We start from the raw sequence: 20,943 nt of genomic DNA, 5'->3' as shown, positions 1-20,943 counted from the left end.
AGAGCATAAGCTATTGGTGTTCTGTTCAGGAATGTTCCCCTGTACCGATGTCCTCAAGGGTCTTCCCCAGTTTCTTTTCTATTAGTTTCAGTGTGTCTGGCTTTATATGGAGGTCCTTGATCCACTTGGAGTTGAGCTTAGTACAAGGAGATAAGAATGGATCAATTTGCATTCTGCATGCTGACCTCCAGTTGAACCAGCACCATTTGTTGAAAAGGCTATCTTTTTTTCCACTGGATGTTTTCAGCTCCTTTGTCAAAGATCAAGTGGCCATAGGTGTGTGGGTTCATTTCTGGATCTTCAATCCTATTTCATTGATCCACCTGTCTGTCACTGTACCAATACCATGCAGTTTTTAACACTATTGCTCTGTAGTATTGCTTGAGATCCAGGATACTGATTCCCCCAGAATTTCTTTTGTTGTTGAGAATAGTTTTAGCTATCCTGGGTTTTTTGTTATTCCAAATGAATTTGAGAATTGCTCTTTCTAACTCTATGAAGAACTGAGTTGGGATTTTGATGGGTATTGCGTTGAATCTGTATATTGCTTTTGGCAAGATGGCCATTTTAACTATATTAATCCTGCCAATCCATTAGCATGGAATATTTTTCCATTTTCTGAGGTCTTCTTTAATTTCCTTCTTCAGAGACTTGAAGTTTTTGTCATACAGATCTTTCACTTGTTTAGTCAGAGTCACACCAAGGTACTTTATGCTGTTTGTGGCTATTGTGAAGGGTGTCATTTCCCTAATTTCTTTCTCAGCCTGCTTATCCTTTGAGTATAGGAAGGCTCCTGATTTTCTTGAGTTGATTTTATAACCTGCCACTTTGCTGAAGTTGTTTATCAGCTGTAGGAGTTCTCTGGTGGAGTTTTATGGGTCACTTAAGTATACTATCATATCATCTGCAAATAGTGATATTTTGACTTCTTCCTTTCCAATTTGTATCCCTTTGACCTCCTTATGTTGTCTAATTGCTCTAGCTAGTACCTCAAGTACAATATTGAAAAGATATGGAGAGAGGGGGCAGCCTTATCTAGTCCCTGATTTTAGTGGGATTGCTTCAAGTTTCTTTCCATTTAGTTTGATGTTGGCTACTGGTTTGCTATATATTGCTTTTACTATGTTTAGATATGGGCCTTGAATTCCTGTCCTTTCCAAGACTTTTAGCATGAAAGGATGCTGAATTTTGTCAAATGCTTTTTCGGCATCTAATGAAATGATCATGTGGTTTTTTCTTTGAGTTTGTTTATGTAGTGGATAGCATTGATGGATTTCCGTATATTAAACCATCCCTGCATCCCTGGGATGAAGCATGCTTGATCATGGTGAATGATCATTTTGATGTGTTCTTGGATTCAGTTGGCAAGAATTTTATTGAGTATTTTTGCATTGATGTTCATAAGGGAAATTGGCCTGAAGTTCTCTTTCTTTGTTGGATCTTTGTATGGTTTTGTTATCAGTGTAATTGTGGCTTCGTAGAAGGAGACAGTGATATGCACGTTTCTATTTAGACACATGGTTTTTTAGTTCACTTGAGTTATATAGTCAGAAATGGAATTGCTAGGTTATAAAACAAAATGGAACTTAGTATTTCTTTAGTCTATAGAGCAGTGGTTCTCAACCTGTGGATCATGACCCTTTTGAGGGTCAAACAGAACTCTCTCAGGGGTCACCTAAGACAATCAGAAAACTGATATTTTCATTATGATTCATAATAACAGTAGCAAATTACAGTTATGAAGTAACAACAAAAATGGTCACCACAACATGAGGAACTGAGTTAAAGGGTCGCAGTGTTAGTAAGGTTGAGACTAGAGTTTTCTGATTTTCCGAGTAAATATCACATTTTTTTTTAATTCAGATGTGGACGCCAACAGAGAGCTACCGCTCACCCAGGCACCTTCAGCCCATTCATCTATTACCAGTGGAAGCTGCCCAGGAACTCCAGAAATGCGCAGGCGGCAAGAGGAAGCCATGCGAAGACTTGCCTCACAGGTATAATAGGATTCTCAAGTTGGGGGCCTGTGAATTCCATTTTAGCACCAAAGCAAAGATTGGGAGTCTCTTAGCAAAGAGAACAAAAATGTGTAAAGAAATTCATGAAAACAAAGTTTCTCTTTTTACTTTTTTTGGGATTGTTGTTGTTGTATTTCTTTAAAAAAAAAAAAATACTCTAATGGGATTAGAACCTTCAAAACTTAGAAGCAAAGTCTTCCCGTGAGTAAATAAAGGCCACGGATAGTTTAGCCAAAGCCACGGTATAAATAAACAATAATTTTATTACTGGCTCAGAGCTCCTCCTACTATACCATATTGTCCATAATATTTTTTATTTATATTATTTTCAAAATGGCATATGTACATAGGAAAGCACTAGTGTTTAGAATGAACAGTTGACTTCTTTACCCAACCCATCACCCCCAAGAAGCTATAAATCTCTAGGACCTTTTGAAGAGAGTTCACCAACATTATCTTCTAACCCTTTCAGTAAAAGAAATATTTTTGACTATCATAGTTTTAATATCAATTAGCTCTTCCTTTTTCTGATTACTCCCTTGTTTATAAAGCATTTTTAACTTTTATTCCTCTAGTTTTCTTTCTCCCTCCTTCCCTACACCCTCCCTGTGGGGTAGTGGGTAATACATGTGAGAGAGAAAAAGAGAGAGATCTCATGTGGACAAGTTTGAATATACAAAGGGCCTTTTGATGATGCATCCTTTATTAGAAATATTCAAGCCGGGCGGTGGTGGCACACACCTGTAATCCCAGCACTCTAGGAAGCAGAGGCAGAGGCAGGTGAATTTCTGAGTTTAAGGCCAGTCTGGTCTACAGAGTGAGTTCCAGGACAGCCAGAGCTATACAGAGAAACCCTGTCTCGAGAAAACCAAATCCAAAAAACGAAAAGAAGAAAAAGAAAAAAAAAGAAATATCCAGACGTTGCTGCCTGTATGTTCACATCCTTTATCAAAGAATTATCCAACCTTTTATCTAGAAAATATAGATACTGAATGCCAGCATTCCAGTGCCGGGCAGAATATAACTGGGGTTTCAATGGACAATGCTGAAGGCCCTTGTTTTCAAATCTGCATCCAACCTCTATTTTGCCCTGTGTTTGGTATTTCAAAGTTTAAATTCAGTGTCTCTAGTCAATATACATCTCTTTTCTGTGGATGCTGGGGAGGTAGTCACCTGCATAGGAAGCTCTGGCCTAGGTCCCCTTTCTTCTTTCACCATCCAGAGTACCTAGTACTTGTAATTCTTGTGCTTCTCTGAAGTTTTACAGATGGTCTGTATTATTACCAGTTTCAAATTTCCTCATAAAAATCCATTCTAAGCGAGGCATGGTGATTCTTAATCTCAGCACTTAGGGGCCTGAGACAGGAGGGCTTCTTAGAGTCTGAGTTGGGATGTCACTCATTGCTGTTAGTAAAAGTAAGTCCGTGCTCAAACAGGATTCCAGAACAGACCCAGATTTCCCTCACATCTGTTGTCAGCTCTTGTGACTGTAGAAGACATCTCTGCTTTCTTCTAAATACGCTGTCCAACCTCACTTTAGAATAATTTAAATAAATAGATAAATGTTGACGAGATTCCAGTTATTCATTTAGAATGTGTGCTTGGAGCCCATGTTCAATAACCCATGACTGAGTCACACCACACAAATGGTCCTGCATTGTATGGCCTACGTTCTCATGATGGAAGAAGGATACCACTCAAAGAAGTGTATGATACACCAGATGGCTAAGGAAATCAAAGATGTTCTGTCTCTCTGCTTTGTTGCTTCTTAATCCCTCTTCCACCAAGGAGAGAAATTCCAATACTTATTTTCTATATTTGAAAAGTTTAAGTATAATAAGTAAAATATTAGTGACTGTTTATCCTTTCTTAAGGAGTGATCATATTCTAAATTTCATGATTATATTAGCTTTAAACAAAATATGAATGAGTTTGTTCATACCTTGAGATGGGATGTTTTTAATTTTTTTATTAAACATTGTACAATAAGTTTCCCCTTAAACTTGATGTTTATGTTTATATTCAAAAAGTTAAATATTGTTTAAGTTGGAAATTAGTGACTATATTTACTTCAAAATATTTTTAAATTTTTATCATCCTAAGAGCAACTTACAAATACATTTTCATGCAAGGATGCAGCATGTTTAATTTATGTTAACCTTTGTATAAGAAATGGCTCCTGGTTGACACATGAGTATTATCCTAGCAATTGTGACACCTCACGGTTTGGCCAAAGAAGCGTGTGCCGTGGGAGCACAGAGCAGAAGCCAGCAGTCTAGCTTCTCACCATAACAAACCAGAGAGTGCACATCTGACTCTCAAATGAGCTCTCAAGTCAGTATTTTTTTTTATGTTATATATCAAGAGCCTCTTGATTTGAGAATCGTTGGTATCAATTCCTCTATATCAGTAATTACTACTGGTATTTCATAGTTTTCTTGCTGCTTCTTGTGCTAATTAGTGGAGGACACTGAAGAGTTGGTCAGAACTTTGAAACAGTCCTGTTTACTGAAAAAAACACTTTTTACTTACTTGGATTATAACAGATTTTGCTAAATCAGCATCTGCCAGTTTTATCTCCAGTTAGAATTGTGGTGTCTTCTGAATATAATCAGTGGAGAGGCACAGAGATTCATTGAGAGCCTTTCTTGTATGTATAAATTCACCTAGAATAAAGTGGGTTTTCTCCAGGTAGAATTAATGTGTAGAATAGAATGTGTACATAATGCACAGAATTAATAGGACAATTAACAGAATAGCAACATATTGGCTTCTGTTTATTGAAGTTGTAGTAAGCGTAGGGACTCTGAATTATTTGGGATTTTGTTTTGTTTGCTTCATTGTATTTTAACTTTATATGGTAGTCATTATTATTTCATACATGAGAAAATGCTAATTCCCATGACTTTTTCTAGAGTTACGCTGTTAATAGATAACAGAGCTAGGATTCAGAGCCTGTATGTACCTCTTAAGAATATTTTTTGTCATGAAAACTTTATTTTTTATTTATTTTTATTTTTTATTTTTTTATTAATCATTTCATTTGTTTACATCTCAAGTGATATCCCACTTCCCGGTTACCCCTCCTTCCCCTTTGCCTCTAGGAGAGTTCTCACCCACCCATCCTCTCCTGCCCCACTCCTCTAGCATCCCCCTACACTGGAGTATCAAACCTCCCTGGGATCAAGGGCCTCCCCTCCCGTTGATGTCAGACAAGGTTATCCTCTACTACATATGTATCTGAGCCATGGATACCTCCAGGTACACTCCGTGGTTGGTGGTCTTGTCCCTGGAGGCACTGGTGATCCAACCTGCTGATGATGTTCTTCCTATGGGGTTGCAATCACCCTCAGCTCCTCCAGTCCTTCCATGAGCTCCCCATCTTAAGAATATTATCATTGTCTTTATTCTGTAAAAGATGGGACCCTGTGCCTTTAACTACTGCTGCTTTTTAGTGACAAGAAGGATCTTTGCTGAACATTCTTTTGGAAATTCTATCAGTCTTTGAATGTGCCCTCAAAAAAAAAAAAATTACAAAGAAGTTTCACCTTTCAGTGATTTTGCTGAGCTACAATTTTTCAAAAACAAAAAGGTTTCTATATGGCTAGCAGCTCTTACTATATCAATGTTTAGTCTTTAAAAAGACAATTCTGGATCTCCTGGAACTGGGGTAACAGGATAAGCCATTATACGGGTCGAGGAACTGAACCCCTATCAGAGCAGCCAGTGCTCTTAACAACTGAGCCACCTCTCCTGCCCTGTAAGGCTCCTAACAGTGGTACTAGCACATCAACGCAGCCAGAAAACCTTCAGGTTAACAATACATCCTGCATACAAGACGTGCTGGTGCACTGTGGCACAGAACATGCAGGGGAGGTCAACCAATGACTGGTCTGACTTGAGTCCCATACCTATCACTGCGTGGATGGCCAGGACCCAGCATAGAACTAAATTTGACTGGCCAAAAAATAAAGTCAATGAAATTATTTCTAATGTTAGGAGCAGATACAGAGACTCAAAGCCAAATACTAGGTAAAGCCAGGAGAACCTCAAAAAGGAGGGGGAGGAAGGATTCCAGAAGCTAGAGGGGTCAAGGACACCACTAGAACACAGCCCACAGAATCAACTAAGCGGGCCTTATAGGGACTCACAGAGACTGAAGCACAGACCCTGTATGGATCTGAACTGTGTCCTCTGCATATCATGGTTGTATAGCTGGGTGTTTTGTGGGGTCCCTAACAGTGGGAATGGGAGCCATCTGACTCTTTCCTCCTATTTGGTCACCTGGACCACCCTTGATAAGAGGGTTTATGCCTAGTCCTACTGTACTTTGTTATGCCATGGGGAAGGAGTGGATCTAGGGGAAAGGAGAGGTTTGGGGGATGGGTTGGCTGGAAGGAGTGGAGGTAGAGGAAACTGTGGTCAGGATGTAATAATATATGTAAATAACTAAAGTTCTCTTAAAAAACGACTAACACAAAAAAGATAGTGAATATGAAATAAGCTAATTAGGGAAACTACTTTTAAGATGTGTCATGAAGACACAAAAGCTTGGGGTTTTTTTCCCCAAAAAACAAATTTTTATGTAAGAAAGAACTCAAGTGTTGTTCTTGCCATTCCTGTACTACATGCGGAAAATGTCAAGTGATCTTGGTTCTTGGAAGTGGTATTGCAACTGTTAAAGCTGTCAGCAATAACAGCCATCATTTTGGCAATCAAGTAACATTAAACAAATTGAACCTAATATGGACAGGTTACGTATATACAAAAGGGGCATGGTAAAGAAAGAGAGGAGAAATTATATGCAAGGCAATGACATGAAGTTTAATTAGTATTAGTGTGAGTATTCCTAAAGAGAACATTGAGTACTAATGAGATCCAAGTCAAGTAGCAAGAAACCTATGTTTTCATGTCTCTAGGGGCTTTGTCTTCTAAAATTAACAATGACCCATATTTCTTCTACCTTTGGGATACCAGTATGAGAAAACAACCTTAGTTTATATTTATCAACTTCACTGTTTGTTATTTAATCAGCTGTTGTTGTTTTTAATCAGCTGTTTTCAATTGGATGGGTCATTGCTTAGCTGTTAGCCGCCATATCCCCCACTTTTAACACAATCATTTAGCACATAAATTTGTGTTAAATGAAGAAATTCCAAACTCTTCCCTATACTAAAACCCAGGCAGTCCCCTTCTCTTGTTGCAATTTGGTGAAGTCCAAACTACTTTACTAAAAATTAAAAAAAAAAAAAAAAAAAACCTTCACATGAGCTAAAGATGGCGTTATACTCTGTAATCCTAGCACTCTGGAGACTGAGGCAGGAAGTTCAGGAGTTCCATGCCAGTCAGGACTATGTAGGGAGACTTTATCTTTTCAGGGAGGAGGACTCACATGAGGGCTAGAGATGTAGGTCAGTGGTAGAGTGCTTGTTTTCATGCACAGGGTCCTGGGTTCACTTCCCAACACTGAAAAGGTTATTAAATATCTTTGCTGTTCCAAGATTACGTGTGTGTGTGTGTGTATGTGTGTGTGTGTACATATATGTATATGTATATATACATACACACACATACATGCATACATACATACACAAAAATGTATATATAAATGTATGATTTTATGTGATCATATATATGTATAGTTTATATTTTCATTCTAAAATAATTCACTGTAACACACTGTATGCAAAGGGACAGTTCTTTGTTTCAGTGGGATTCTAAATAACAAATGTAGAAGGGAAATTGAAAAACCACCAAGCACCGTAATTACTATTGCTGCAGAAGGCATTGACTGCAGATAGCACAGTTAATGGGCAAATATTCCGAGATAAACAGGACATATTATTTCCAAATAATCTCTTCTAAGGGGTTTTTAATCACAAAGAGAAAGATAGCAGCTTTACAGTGGCAGGGTCTCACCCAAGCTAAGTAAACAAGACACCCTCACCATTGATGACATGCCAGCACTGTGGCTGGAGTCCACGGCCTGTGGCTCAGCCCACTGACGACACGCCTGCACTGTGGCTGGGGTCCACGGCCTGTGGCTCAGCCCATGCGGGACACAAAGCTTTCTATGCTGTTCTTCCCAAGAAGACATCTCTGGTCATCAGACAAACCCAAACTCAGACACATTCAGCAAAATAATCAGTCAGTATTTGAAACCGCCAACATTGTGAAGAATGACTAAAGGTCTCTTCCAGATGAAAGGAGACTAAAGAGAAATAACTAAATATTGTGTGGGTTCTGGGTGGGCCTTGAGCAGAGAAGGACCTAATGGACACACTAAAATTTGAGTAATATTAGATAAAAGTACTAAATGTTGTTTAGATTTTTAGGTAAAATTATTTTATGCTAATTTACTGGCTTTTATAATTATGATTATATAAAATAGTAATAAAGGAGGCTGGGTGAGGAATAAATGGAAGCTCTGTGTACTACTTTTGCAACATTTCTGTAAGTCTAAAATAAGTTCAAGTTAAAAAATAAAAGTTGCATTGCTTTAAAACAAGAAAAGAAGAAGGAGGAGGAGGAAGGGGAAGAAGAAGGAAGAGGAGGGGGGGAAGGAGGAAGAGAAGGTCAGGCTCTAAACTGAAAAATTACTAAAACACCCCAAGCCTGGGAACTATTTTTAACCTCCAGTCCCAGAGTGAAGATTAGAATCACAGTTAAGAGACAAGAATAGAGGAAGATAAAGCAGTTATTTACAATGAGCCTTCAGATTTCTAGAAATACTAAAGTAGCTTGTATGGTGGTAGCTCACATTTTACTTTATACAATGGGTGTTTTGCCTACATGTTTGTGCACTACATGATCTGCTGTTCTATAAGGAGACCAGAAGAGGGCATCATAAGAACCAGTGCTATAGACAGCTCTGAGTAGCTGTATGCATGCTAGAAATTGAACTCAGATTTTCGGGAAGAGCTGCCAGTGCTCTTAACTGCTAAACATCTCTCTTACCCCAGTGACCACACTTTAATCTCAACATTCAGGACACTGATAAAGGAGGATCTTCACCATAAGGCCAGTCTCATCTGCATAGTGATTTCCAGGTTTGCTTGTTTGTTTTCTTAGCTGGCTTAATAGTTGAAGGATCGTGCTAATAAATAAATCCAGTAATTGAGTGGTGTGTGGGCTTAAGAGCATGAGAGCTGACCCAAAGAAAGAGCTAATGTCACTCTAGAATGTAAAAGATACAGATCTCAGTTGTTATGTAAGCTAGATTCTTCTGTCCAAATGAATTCCAGATATTCAAAACTGTCCTTTCTTAATATGAGATTAGCTTAATTCTTTCATAGGCGTTCATTTGAAATAGAAAATGTTCTATGTGCATGCAAGCCTGATACTTTTAACACAAGCCTGGAAGATTTACTCTACTCAATTATTTAATAAGGGTTATGATACATTTTATTATTTATTGGAAATAGCATTAAATCAAAGTTTGTTTTCTCTCTCTGTCTCTATCTCTCTCTGTCTCTCTCTCTCTTACACACACACACACACACACACACACACACAAACTTTGGTAGCACTAAAGATGGAAACCAGGATATCATGCATGCTTTATAAGCATTCTGCCACTGAGCTCATTTCTAACCCAATCAAAATCTTTTTAATACTGCATTGAAGTTATTAAGTGCATGCTCGGGTATAGGTCAGAAGATAATATATGGGAGTTGTGAGTCCCAGGCATTAGACTCCGGTCCTCAGGCTTGGCAGCAGTTACCTTTACTACAACAGCATTTTACCAGTCCCCAAAATACTCTACTGACTTCCATCCTTAAGTATACGTGGTCTTCCAACCTCTCCTTTTGTTCTTCTCTTGAAGGAGGAACATAACATTTACTTACTGTCTTCCTTCAAAGAAATATATTTTGTTTAGAATTATTCCAATAAAATTTTAGATAGTTAACATAAGTAAAACTTGGAGGTGGAAAATTTAATTATGTAAGAAAGACATGACTGAAAATGAGAATAAGGGAAGAGATCTTGAGAAATAAGAGTCCATGCAGGGAAAGGGTTGTGCCCATTGGTTTATTAAGGTAGATGGATTCTGAGCCATTTCCAAGAAGCTATATCTGTAGTGAGTATAATAACTTCCGCAAAGCTGTACAGTTCTATATAAATGTACTCTTTTTCTGGTGAAATGAGAGCCTGGGAAAAAGTACATACATTTAGGCTTACTCCCTGTTTTTATATATAGGAAATATTTAGGTAGAATCAAAAGACAATTTGGGAGGCTGGAGAGATGACTCAGAGCTTAAGAGCACTTGCTGTTTTTCCAAAGGACCTAGGTTCAATTCCTAGCACCCACATGACAGCTAACTCCAGTTCCAGGTGATCTGATGACCTTCTGGCCCCCACAAGCAGCAGGCATTTTAATACAGGGTCTCACTGAAACTGTAGCTCAGGATAAGCTATGCTAACTAGCAGAGGTCTACACCTTCCCAGCACTGAGGTTACTGACACACAGCTTTTTCGACATGCGTGCTGTCATTGTATCTGACTGAGACAGCTCAGTGCCTAACATAGTTTTCATGGAATTTATATACTTATACATACCACATAGCTACTTTAAAATGTGCAGTTAATAACCTATTTTGAGTTACCTTGCAAATCTGAAGAGGTTGAATGGATTTCCTACCTGAATTCTTCAAAGAAATCAAGACTTTATATTTAGAATGCCAAATACTAAAATTAAAAGAGAAGCAGCTTTAGAATATGTAACTTTAAACTGGCTTTTGTTAAATTAAACGTCATTAATCCAAGTGCACATCCGAAGGCTTCAGTGTGGTTCAGTGACAGAGTGCCTTGGCATTAGACGCAAGCCTAGGCCTGATTCCCAGTACTGGAGAAAATCTTCAAGGACATACGATTCTTAACAAAATCAGTGAAAGAACCCTTCTTCTAAGTTTGATAACTTTATCTATAAAATAATACCCCACTACATTACATAAAAAGCAAGTTATACCAGGCTTGCTGAGCTGTACATTGCCTCCACATCTGGAATCAATTGAAGCAAAATGCAGTGAGACTACATGTTGATTCAGAGATCTGTGTCCGTGAAGACGGTAACCACTGGCTGCACTGTTGACTGAGAGGACGAGGTCTCCCTTTCGGGAGCACTGTCTTTAAGATAGATAATAAAGCAGAAACTAGTCACCTAAAGAGAGTGGAGCTCTAAATACAACTTCTGGTTTCTAGTCCTCCTATGGTGTTTGTTCAGACTTCTTTGTTTCACTCACAAGCAGTTCCTGTATTTAGCTTTAAATATACAGTAACATCCAGCATTATTTGATTTTCTTTATGTTTAATGAGAATGATTTTTAACTGTTTAAAAGAGTTGACATTTACAGACTGTATTAAACAGACAACCACACTTAAAGATTAGGATGTTTTTTCAGAATAGAACTCCTCTTTGGTAAGATGTAACTTAAGAACAGCATTCCCAGTACATTCATGAATGCTATTAGAATGTCCCAATTACCTATAGGCACAAAGTTAGTAGCTAAAATGAGCACATAGCACGGTAATGGTGGTGCTGCTTAAGATGAGTGTGGAAGTGGTGGTAACCATGATGAGGAGGGCAAAATCAGCTAATGTCATTACCATCTTACTGTGCTCTGAGCACCTTGTCAGATTCTTCCCATAAATCAAGCTGAATCTCTCCTACTGATGCCATGTTTTCTACTGGATGTACTGTATGTAGTGATGTACTGTATGCACATCACTATTTTGGCAGTAATGAGCCTGAAGAGTGATCTATATTAAAGTCACTCTCTGTGCTAGGTATGATTGTATATTCTGGAGGCGGAGGCAGGAGGATCAGGAGTTCCAGGCCAGCCTTGGCTACTTTAGTGCAACCCTATCAAAAAGAAGGAAGCTCTTTTTTGCACTTGCACTTGAGGCAAAAAGAACAATCATAACAGAAGATATGGAGTAAATTCTGTGCAACTCTAACAAACAACTTAAAAAGTGATGTAAGCATGTGTATCTCTTGAGAGTAGCACGGTTTTCCTCACTGTTTCATTTCCAATGCTTTGCTACAAGAGTAGACTTCTGTATGCTACTGTGTTGAATAAATGTTAGCAGTATTAATGTACATCTTCCTTCCCAGTCTTGCTTCCTGTCTCTTATAATCCAGAAGGAATACTCCATTTTTATTTATAAACTTTAATTTTAGGTTGCTAGAATATATACATATATTATGTATAATTTTTGACTGTGCATAAATTATACAGTTGTGTTAGTAGCTTTTATTTTTTTATTTGAAAACAATTAAGAAAATTGAGAAACCGAAGATAATGTTAGGGTATGGTCATATGTAACCAGAGCTGCTAATTAGCCTGTTTGCAATCTCATCTTTCCATAGGTGGTTGCCTATCACTATTGCCAAGCAGATAATGCCTACACCTGCCTTGTACCAGAATTTGTCCACAATGTTGCTGCCCTGCTCTGCCGCTCGCCTCAGCTGACAGCTTACCGGGAACAGCTTCTTCGGGAGCCCCACCTGCAGAGCATGCTAAGCCTCCGGTCCTGTGTTCAAGACCCCATGGCCTCTTTCCGAAGAGGTGTCCTAGAGCCCTTGGAGAGCCTCCACAAAGGTATAAATAAGGTCCAAAGGAACCATGGTCACTTGGGTTATGATATACAAATGATTATGTTTATTACATTGTCAAAACTAAATGTTCTGTAGCTGATTCTACAGATTACAGTATACAGAAGACTTTTCTTGGGTAGAATGTGATAATGCACATATGTAGTCCCAGCGTTTGGAAAGCTAGGATAAGTGGACTACTTGATCCAGTAAGTGAAAACAAACCTAGGCAATGTAACAGGACGCTATTTCAAACTAGCAACTCCCTGTAGAAACTCATTCTTCTTCCTTCCTTTGTAAAAGTTCTTATTTTGATTTCTAAATGTTTTGTTTTCTTATAATAAAGGTAGTAGAGCTTCTAATTCTTTCTGTGGAAATAGAATTAATCAATAAATTTGCAGCTCCATCTCACTGTTTCAGAGTTTCTGTGGCTAGAAACTCGATAGTTAGAAAATATCTGCATTTATTATGCCACCCATGACTGCATACTTCACTCAGTATTTACACTAGAAATCACTTAACTGTTCACTTGGAAGGTATGTAAAAAGGCACATAGAGATTTTGTGGTACATAATTGTATCAGAAAAGTTTTTAATGAAAATGAAATTAGAGGGCTCTGTCTCCCCCTCGTGATCATACCTTTCCTTCCCTTTTTTTTTTTTTAAAGATTTATTTATTATTATATGTAAGTACACTATAGCTGTCTTCAGACACACCAGAAGAGGGCGTCAGATCTTTATGGATGGTTGTGAGCCACCATGTGGTTGCTGGGATTTGAACTCAGGACCTTCAGAAGAGCAGTCAGTGCTCTTAACCTCTGAGCCATCTCTCCAGCCCTCCTTCCCTTTTCTTTACAGCTCCAATAGTCACTGAAGCCTAAGCACAGTCATCTCCTTAAACCTCTCTCCATTACATATCTTTTTACTTTTTTAAATTTTTATTTTTAGTGTGGGGAAGTAGGTTGGTGTGGAGGTTTGCATCCCTGGTACACCTGTACTTGAATGTGCACATCCACATTACTAAGGCCAGAGGAAGAGGCTAATGTCTTCCTCTGTAGCTCTCTTCCTTAATTGTCTTATCATAGGTCTCTCACTGACTGGCCATTGAGCTCCTGAATCTTCCTGTCTCTGTACCCCCCTCCCCAGCACTGGGATTTCAGGCATGTGGTGCCATACCCAGCTTTTTACGTGTGTGCTTGGGATTCCAGCTTTTGTGAGCCACCATGTGGTTGCTGGGATTTGAACTCAGGACCTTCGGAAGAGCAGTCAGTGCTTTTAACCACTCCAGCTTTTGAATAGCACTCTTAACCACTGAGCCATCTCTCCACCCTCCTTTATGCTGCTGCTGCTGCTGCTGCTGCTGCTGCTGCTGCTGCTGCTGCTGCTATTACTACATTTTACTTATGTGGGAGTACTCATACCACAGCTTGTATGTGGTGATCAAACGATAGCTTGTGGGAATCAGTTCTGCCATCCTACTGTGTGGTCATCAGGTGTGGAAGCAAGTCCCTTTACCCACTAAGTTACCTTATCTGTCTGTCTCCACTTGTAAAAATGTTTTTGTCAGCTCTAGAAGCCAAACAGTAATAAAGATTAAGTATCTCTTAAAATTTGATGTGAACATTTAATGAGCATTTACAGTATGCCAGATAAATTTGTGCTGTATAAGTATTAGTTGTTTTTGCTCAAGTTATTAGCTGTTTCTCTTTGACTAAATTGTGTGCAATTAAATTTCAAAAATTGTGTTCATCTTTTCTCATTCATACCTTCCATTTCACCTTGAACATGATAGATATTTCAGAAAATACATTCTGCATGTGTTTGGTTTGGTTTGGTTTTGTGAGACAGGGTCTTTCTGTGTATCTCTGGCTGTCCTACAGCTCACAATGTAGACCACGCTAGCCTCAGACTAATAGAGATCCACCTGTCTCTGGCTCCCTAGTGTTGGATTAAAGGCATGTGCCACAGCCCAGTGATGCATGGGTATTTTAAAAGGGCAATGATACAAAGAGCTATGCCCTGTAGGTGTTCAAAGAGATATACAGATGCTTACTGAGTCTGTACCAAATTCTCAACCATAATAACATGGTTCATTAGTCTACTGTAAAATAAATCTACTCCTAAATATCTCTTTAGATAACCCTATTAACAGAACTCTGAGTAAGTTCAATAGCTTCATCATATTCTGGGGGCTTCTACTCACTATTAAAGCTATACATAGTAGTTGGAAAAACAATTTACAAACATTAAAAATTGTTTAATCAACCCAAAATAAAAAATAATAGAAAAGATTAGGTAAATCATATTAAGGAACTAGTTATAAAATATAAATGGAGTAAGCAAATCAAAATGCAGAAACTGTCAGACTGAAAAAAAGAACAAAATCTGATCCATTATGCTGCTGCCTTCATATAGTTAATCAAATATCACACAATTGAAAATGAAAGAATAGAAGATTAAATAGTGGAGAAAACATAAACCATAAGAAATCTAGAGTAGCCAGGCAGTGGTGGTGCACGCCTTTAATCCCAGCACTTGGGAGGCAGAGGCAGGCGAATTTCTGAGTTCAAGGCCAGCCTGGTCTACAGAATGAGTTCCAGAACGGCCAGTGCTACACAAAGAAACCCTGTCTCAAAAAAACAAACAAAACAAAAACAAAAAACTATCTAGAGTAGTTTGTTAATGTGAGAATAAACTTTTAAACAAGTAATATTAGTAAGGGCAATTAGTGGACATGAAGACCAGTTCATCAGGAGATGAAGTAATCCAAATTATGTACCTAGAATCAGAGTTTCAGAATCATGAATCAAAAACTGATCAAATTGCTTAATAAGCAAAGCCCAGTTAGAGATGGGTATTTAAATGCTTTTCAGTAACTACTGAAACAAGTAGAGGAAACAAAGATACAGATTTGAATAATCATCAGCCAACTTGCTCTGGTTGATACTAATAGAACATTACCTAATAAATACAAAATATATTTTTTCTTCAAGAAAACATAAACTATATTCTGAACTATAGAACAAGTCTGAAAACTTTCTGAAAGTTATCTGAGAATGATAGTGCATCCCAAAACTCCCAGCACTGAGGATGCTGAGGTGAGAGGACTGTAAGTTCAGGACTAGGTTAGACTACATAGTGAGGCCCTGCCTCTAAAACAACCAAAATCAAAGTTAAAATACCAGGCTAGGGAGCTTAGTCTGCAGTGTGCAAGGACCCAAGTGATACTCAGTGCCTTTATAAAAAACAAAATAGAAATAAAGGCACACACTTGTAAGCCCACTGTTAGGGAGAAGGAAACAGGTCACCAGGGCTCACTAGACAGTATCCTGACTCATAAGAGAGCCTATCTCTCAAAAAAAAAAAAAAAAAAGCAACAACACCCAAGTTGTCCACTGCACCCTGAGAAGGTAAATACTGCAGCAGTATTGTTCAAAACAATGGACTTAAAATAGAAATCATTAACAATACCATCTTAAATATGTATGGGTTAACCTCTTCTAAATAGCCTATAGGTTAAAGAGCAAGTCATGCAGAGAATGTTTAGTATGCCAAAATAAATAATATAAAATAACTTGTGTTTCTTTCTTAAGCTAGAAAAATACAAGGAAAATAAAGTTAATATAAATAAAGGAGTGATCTTCAAACAGAAATGATTGAAGTAGAAAGTTTATGTGAAATTGGATAATCAAGCCTCAGCAAAACTGTTCAAAAAAATGGGAGATAAACATGAATTAACAGCGTCATAAATCTAAATCAAGAGGTAGTACTACAATTCATAAAAATATTTCTAAAAAATAAACCATTATAAACAACTTTATAACAATAAAAGTCAACAAAGTAGACAGGTTATTCTTAAAACATATACATAATTTACCAATATATTTTTTAAAACACAGAAAAGAACATTTCACGATTTATTTTATCAGGCAAGCATAACACTGACACTGATGTACACGAAAAGGTCAAATATAAGGGTCTTTTAAAAACTAAAAAAAAGAAGAAATAGATTATATGCTATTATTCCTCGTGGCTATCATAACAAAATCCTAAAAGAAGAAAAAAGCTAATAGCGAAGTTAGTTTCTACTTCACAGGATTACAATGTTAGCTTAACATTTGGAAGTTAATCTATATAATTTATCATATTAACAAAGATCATACATATACTTATCCTAATAAGTACATAAACGCAGGTGCCCATCAACATAGTGGATAAACAAATTATAAACTTGTTCAGTGGAATTCTTCTTAGTAATAAAAAGAAACAAATACTACATTCAACAGTATTAGTCTCAGAAACTTCATATTAAACAGAGGAAACAAATGAATGTAGCCTGTAGTGACAGAAATTAAAACACTAGTTGGCTGTCCATTGGGCACTGACAGGAAGGTTCCCTTCATTCATTTTCTTGAATGACAGAAATCTTTTTCAAATTGATCAGGTTTTTAGTTACATGATTATATATATTTACCAAAACTTATCAGAGTATATAGTTGAAATGGTCTTTGTGTTTCATATATATACATTATCCTCAGATAGCTAGAGTTTTCCTTCCAGGGGAGTTTTGTGGAAAATACTTTTAAATTCATAGGATTGCTAATAATGCACTTCTCTTTTTTAAAAAATAGACAGTAATTTCCAAAATTTTTAAAGATTCCAAAAGCTTCCAAGTAAGCACTTGCTTCAGCCACCAATATGAAATGAGAGGTCAGGAGCAGCACCACAGAAGGGAGGTGGTTCTGAGGAGCAGACAAGGCCTGTGTGTGTCAGCAGCCCATGTGCTGCACTCAGAAGCTCACTAAGAGCAGCTGTGAGTCAGCTCTCGCTGTCCCCTCCTCCCGCTCAGTGTCTGAGGTCATTGCTTACCCCAGGCCCCTGTGTACAGTCTGAGAAGGGACTGCTAGGGAAGACTCCAAAGATCTGTTGAGGATACATGTAAACAGAGGCAATGAGGAACACCAGGGAATGTTATTTACAGGAGTTAAAACAAAATTAAAAAACTTGGGAAACTTTTCCAGTGACTTCTCAGCTAAAGCAATGACTAGTAATTTAAAAGTCTTCAGTTAATCCATGACAAAATAAGAAAATGAGACTATCTAGAATTTGAGTGGTCATAGATACGGATTTTAAAACAATATAAAAGTTAATATATTTAATTTTTAATTAAAATTTTTTCTGGTATAAAATGAAGTTTATTTCAGAGCATCAGAAAAGGGGGTTGAGGAGAGAATAGAGGCAGAGAAAGAGGGGACAGAGAAGGACAGAGAAAGACAGGAGAGGAAAAGTGGTAAAAAGAGGCCAGAGAGAGCTAAAATGGTTTTCTATGAAATAATTCTGATAATAAATAGTAGTTGTATGGCTCAGCCATTAAAGACTAAACTCGCAATCAAAAAATAAATAGTATATTCATTATTAAAGATACTACTTTTTAAAATGTTCATACATGGCAAAATATGAAATAGCAATTTTTTGTTTGTCCTTACTTTTTATTTTAATTTTTAAAATTCTTTTAATATGCTGCAAAAGCTTGAAAATGAATATAAAGAAGCATTCATATAAGGCTAGTTGCATTTTAAAAGCAGTTTGAAATCATTAAAGTCTCTTCTCTTAAGTGTATAACTGGTGAACCTCATTAGACAGAAGAAAAGAAATTATTTAGCAATATCTTTCATTTTTTACAATGTCCATAACATTAGAAATATCTTTGTATTTTTTTGTTTTAAATTATTTTTAAAAATTAATATATAATGTCTTAAATAAACTTATCTGTTGACCTCTTATAAGCCTACAGCCCTAGGTAACTCTTCCCAAGAATGGAAAGAAAAATCTCAAGCAAGAAAACTTCACAGGGATTTATAAGTCTATCATTATCCTGATTAAGGGACAAATGTTTCCTTTTTTTACTGCGCTAGAGATCAAATCCAGGACCTTCTGTATAGTAGACAAATCTACCACCCAGCCCATATAGTAATAATGGAATAAGTAAATAATGGAATAATGGAATAAGTAATGTACTCTATTGGAAATTCCTGCAAATGAAATTTAGCTTTATTAGCAAATTAATTGTTTCATTCACTACAATACCCAGGGCCAATGAGATGGCTCCTCAGTGGGCAAAAGCACTTCCTCCAAGCCTGCCAACCAGAATTCAATCTCTGGGACCCACATGGTAGGAAAAAACTGACTCCATGCACACACATTCACACACACCACATCACAAATTAATTTTTAAGAAGTAATTGAAATGTTTTTAAAAAAAAAAAAAAAACACCACTTTGCTACAGGGGCCTTGTCATCATCAGCCTTTTTATCCCTGTGAAGATCTTGGCCTAGGAATCAACCGCCCAGGTACAGTGTGAAGGGCAGGGAGAGTGCTAAGCTTTCAGCAGTCCTGGGGGTGGGGGGGTGAGTTTAACACTTGCCTGTTTCCACTGTGAAATGTTCTCAGGCTGCCAGCTACTGAACAACTGCTCTCAAAACTAATGAGCTCTCCTGAAGCATACTAGGAAGGGCTCAGCCAACCAGATGTATCTATTTTCTCTGTGGAAATTAAGATACAGTTAAGTTTTAGGGAGCCAGAGTTCTCAAAATCAAGCATATAACAATTCCCAGTTGTTTAGATAAATTCCTAATTCCAAGTAATTCCTCTATTACTTCATTTTTTTACTTAAAAATTTCCTTAATTTTTGGAGTCTCTAAAAGACCATCTTGTTTTCTGATGTCATGTCAAAATAATAACATTTTATTTAAAAACATTATTATAAATTAGAACTGGAATTGATAGTTTATTTCTTTTTCTAAAATATAGACACTTTAAAGTAACAGTTAAAATTATCTGGCCTGGAGCTGGGCGATGGTGGCACATGCGGCGTGGCACATGCATTAATCCCAGCACTCGGGGAGGGTGGATGAAGGGCAGAGGCAGGCAGACCTCTGAGTTTAGGACCAGCCAGGACTACACAAAAGAACCCTGTCTCAAAAAACAAATGACCTGGCCTTTTAATATAGCTCAGTATGGAGTATTTACCCATCATGCAAAAGGTCCTGGCTTCAATCCCAAGTATTGGCAAAAGATACACAAACACCTCTTCATAATTTGAGAATTGACATAATATTGGTAAACTGAAATTAATTTCTTAGTGCAAAGGTTGAAAAAATTATGTGCTCATGTGTAAAACAAAATAGTATAGTTTTTTTTTACTTTTAAAAATTACTGGTAATTTTAAAAATTAAAAGAACCAGTGTTTTACAGTAGTCTGAACCTTTTATTTTGAACTTTAATTTCATTTTTCCTTCAGATTAAACCTGTTCCTTCATTAGATAACCAGAAATATTCGATATTAGTCAAGAATTGATACATATTTAGTGAGAGTATAAGCCTGAAATCTCACTAAGCACCCTCAGCTTGAACCTAAAGATAAGTTAATTCAATCAGTTTAGAAAGGAACTAAATGACAACGATGCTCTGGCATGACTCCTCCCCTGGAAGGTCAGTGATGGGACTGTCTCATCCTCTACGATCTGGAGATCTCACCTGCCAGGTTCCATCCTCTCTTCCCAGAACCATACTACATCAGTCTTTAAGGAATTCAGAAAAGAATGTTACGTTATTTTCTTTGCACTATGATAGGAACAGTCTATTTAGCTTTTACATGTGTGAGAGAACAGTGGAGTTCCACATTCAAGAGCTCATAACTCCAGCTGTCAGACTTTCACAATGGAAATATGGTATTCCTGAACCTATAATACCTGCTCATATACCTGTGGCTTGATGAAAAACCAAGTAATTAACCAAATGAATGATTACATGTCTTTATAATAAGTTATATACTCTGATCATTATAATACATTTTTTCCAGACTGATCTGTGGTCAAAGACCAAATGAGAACTCACCTATCCATTTGGTAATTGTGAAATAATTTGTTTATTTCTATCTCAGAGAGAAAAATCCCAGATGAAGATTTCATCATTTTAATTGATGGATTAAATGAAGCAGAATTTCACAAACCAGATTATGGGGATACAATTGTGTCATTCCTAAGTAAAATGATTGGAAATTTTCCTTCTTGGCTCAAACTAATTGTAACAGTTAGGACCAGTTTACAGGTATGTGTTTGTTTACTTCTGAACCATAGATTCTCTCTCTTGCAAGGAGCTTAAACTGAAAAAGTTCTCTTAGCTCTTCTTAAACCTAAGAGACAGATGTAGAAAAAACATTCTGTATGACAAATTCCTATTCCCATTGCTCTGGGTAAGGCTTCATAAAATGTTCCTCAAAATATCATTAAGAGGCTAGGTATGTAATCCAAGCACACCTGCAGCAGAAGA

The 20,943-nt window shown here is 37.2% G+C and overlaps 1 protein-coding gene across 3 annotated transcripts in view; it reads left to right on the top strand.

The window, feature by feature from the left end:
• The window catches only part of Tanc2 (tetratricopeptide repeat, ankyrin repeat and coiled-coil containing 2), a 347,779-nt gene that overhangs the window by 262,654 nt on the left and 64,182 nt on the right, over positions 1 to 20,943 (top strand). For all 3 annotated transcript variants that reach the window (XM_052195688.1, XM_052195690.1, XM_052195689.1), the window contains 3 exons: positions 1,864 to 1,997; positions 12,388 to 12,619; positions 20,555 to 20,721. In XM_052195688.1, coding sequence (XP_052051648.1) covers positions 1,864 to 1,997; positions 12,388 to 12,619; positions 20,555 to 20,721 — 533 coding nt within the window. The remainder of the gene's footprint in view (positions 1 to 1,863; positions 1,998 to 12,387; positions 12,620 to 20,554; positions 20,722 to 20,943) is intronic.

The sequence above is a fragment of the Apodemus sylvaticus genome, chromosome 10 (assembly GCF_947179515.1).
Source record: "Apodemus sylvaticus chromosome 10, mApoSyl1.1, whole genome shotgun sequence".
Taxonomy (NCBI): domain Eukaryota; kingdom Metazoa; phylum Chordata; class Mammalia; order Rodentia; family Muridae; genus Apodemus; species Apodemus sylvaticus.
Note: the sequence above shows the minus strand (reverse complement) of the source record. Positions and strands in the feature narration are given on the sequence as shown.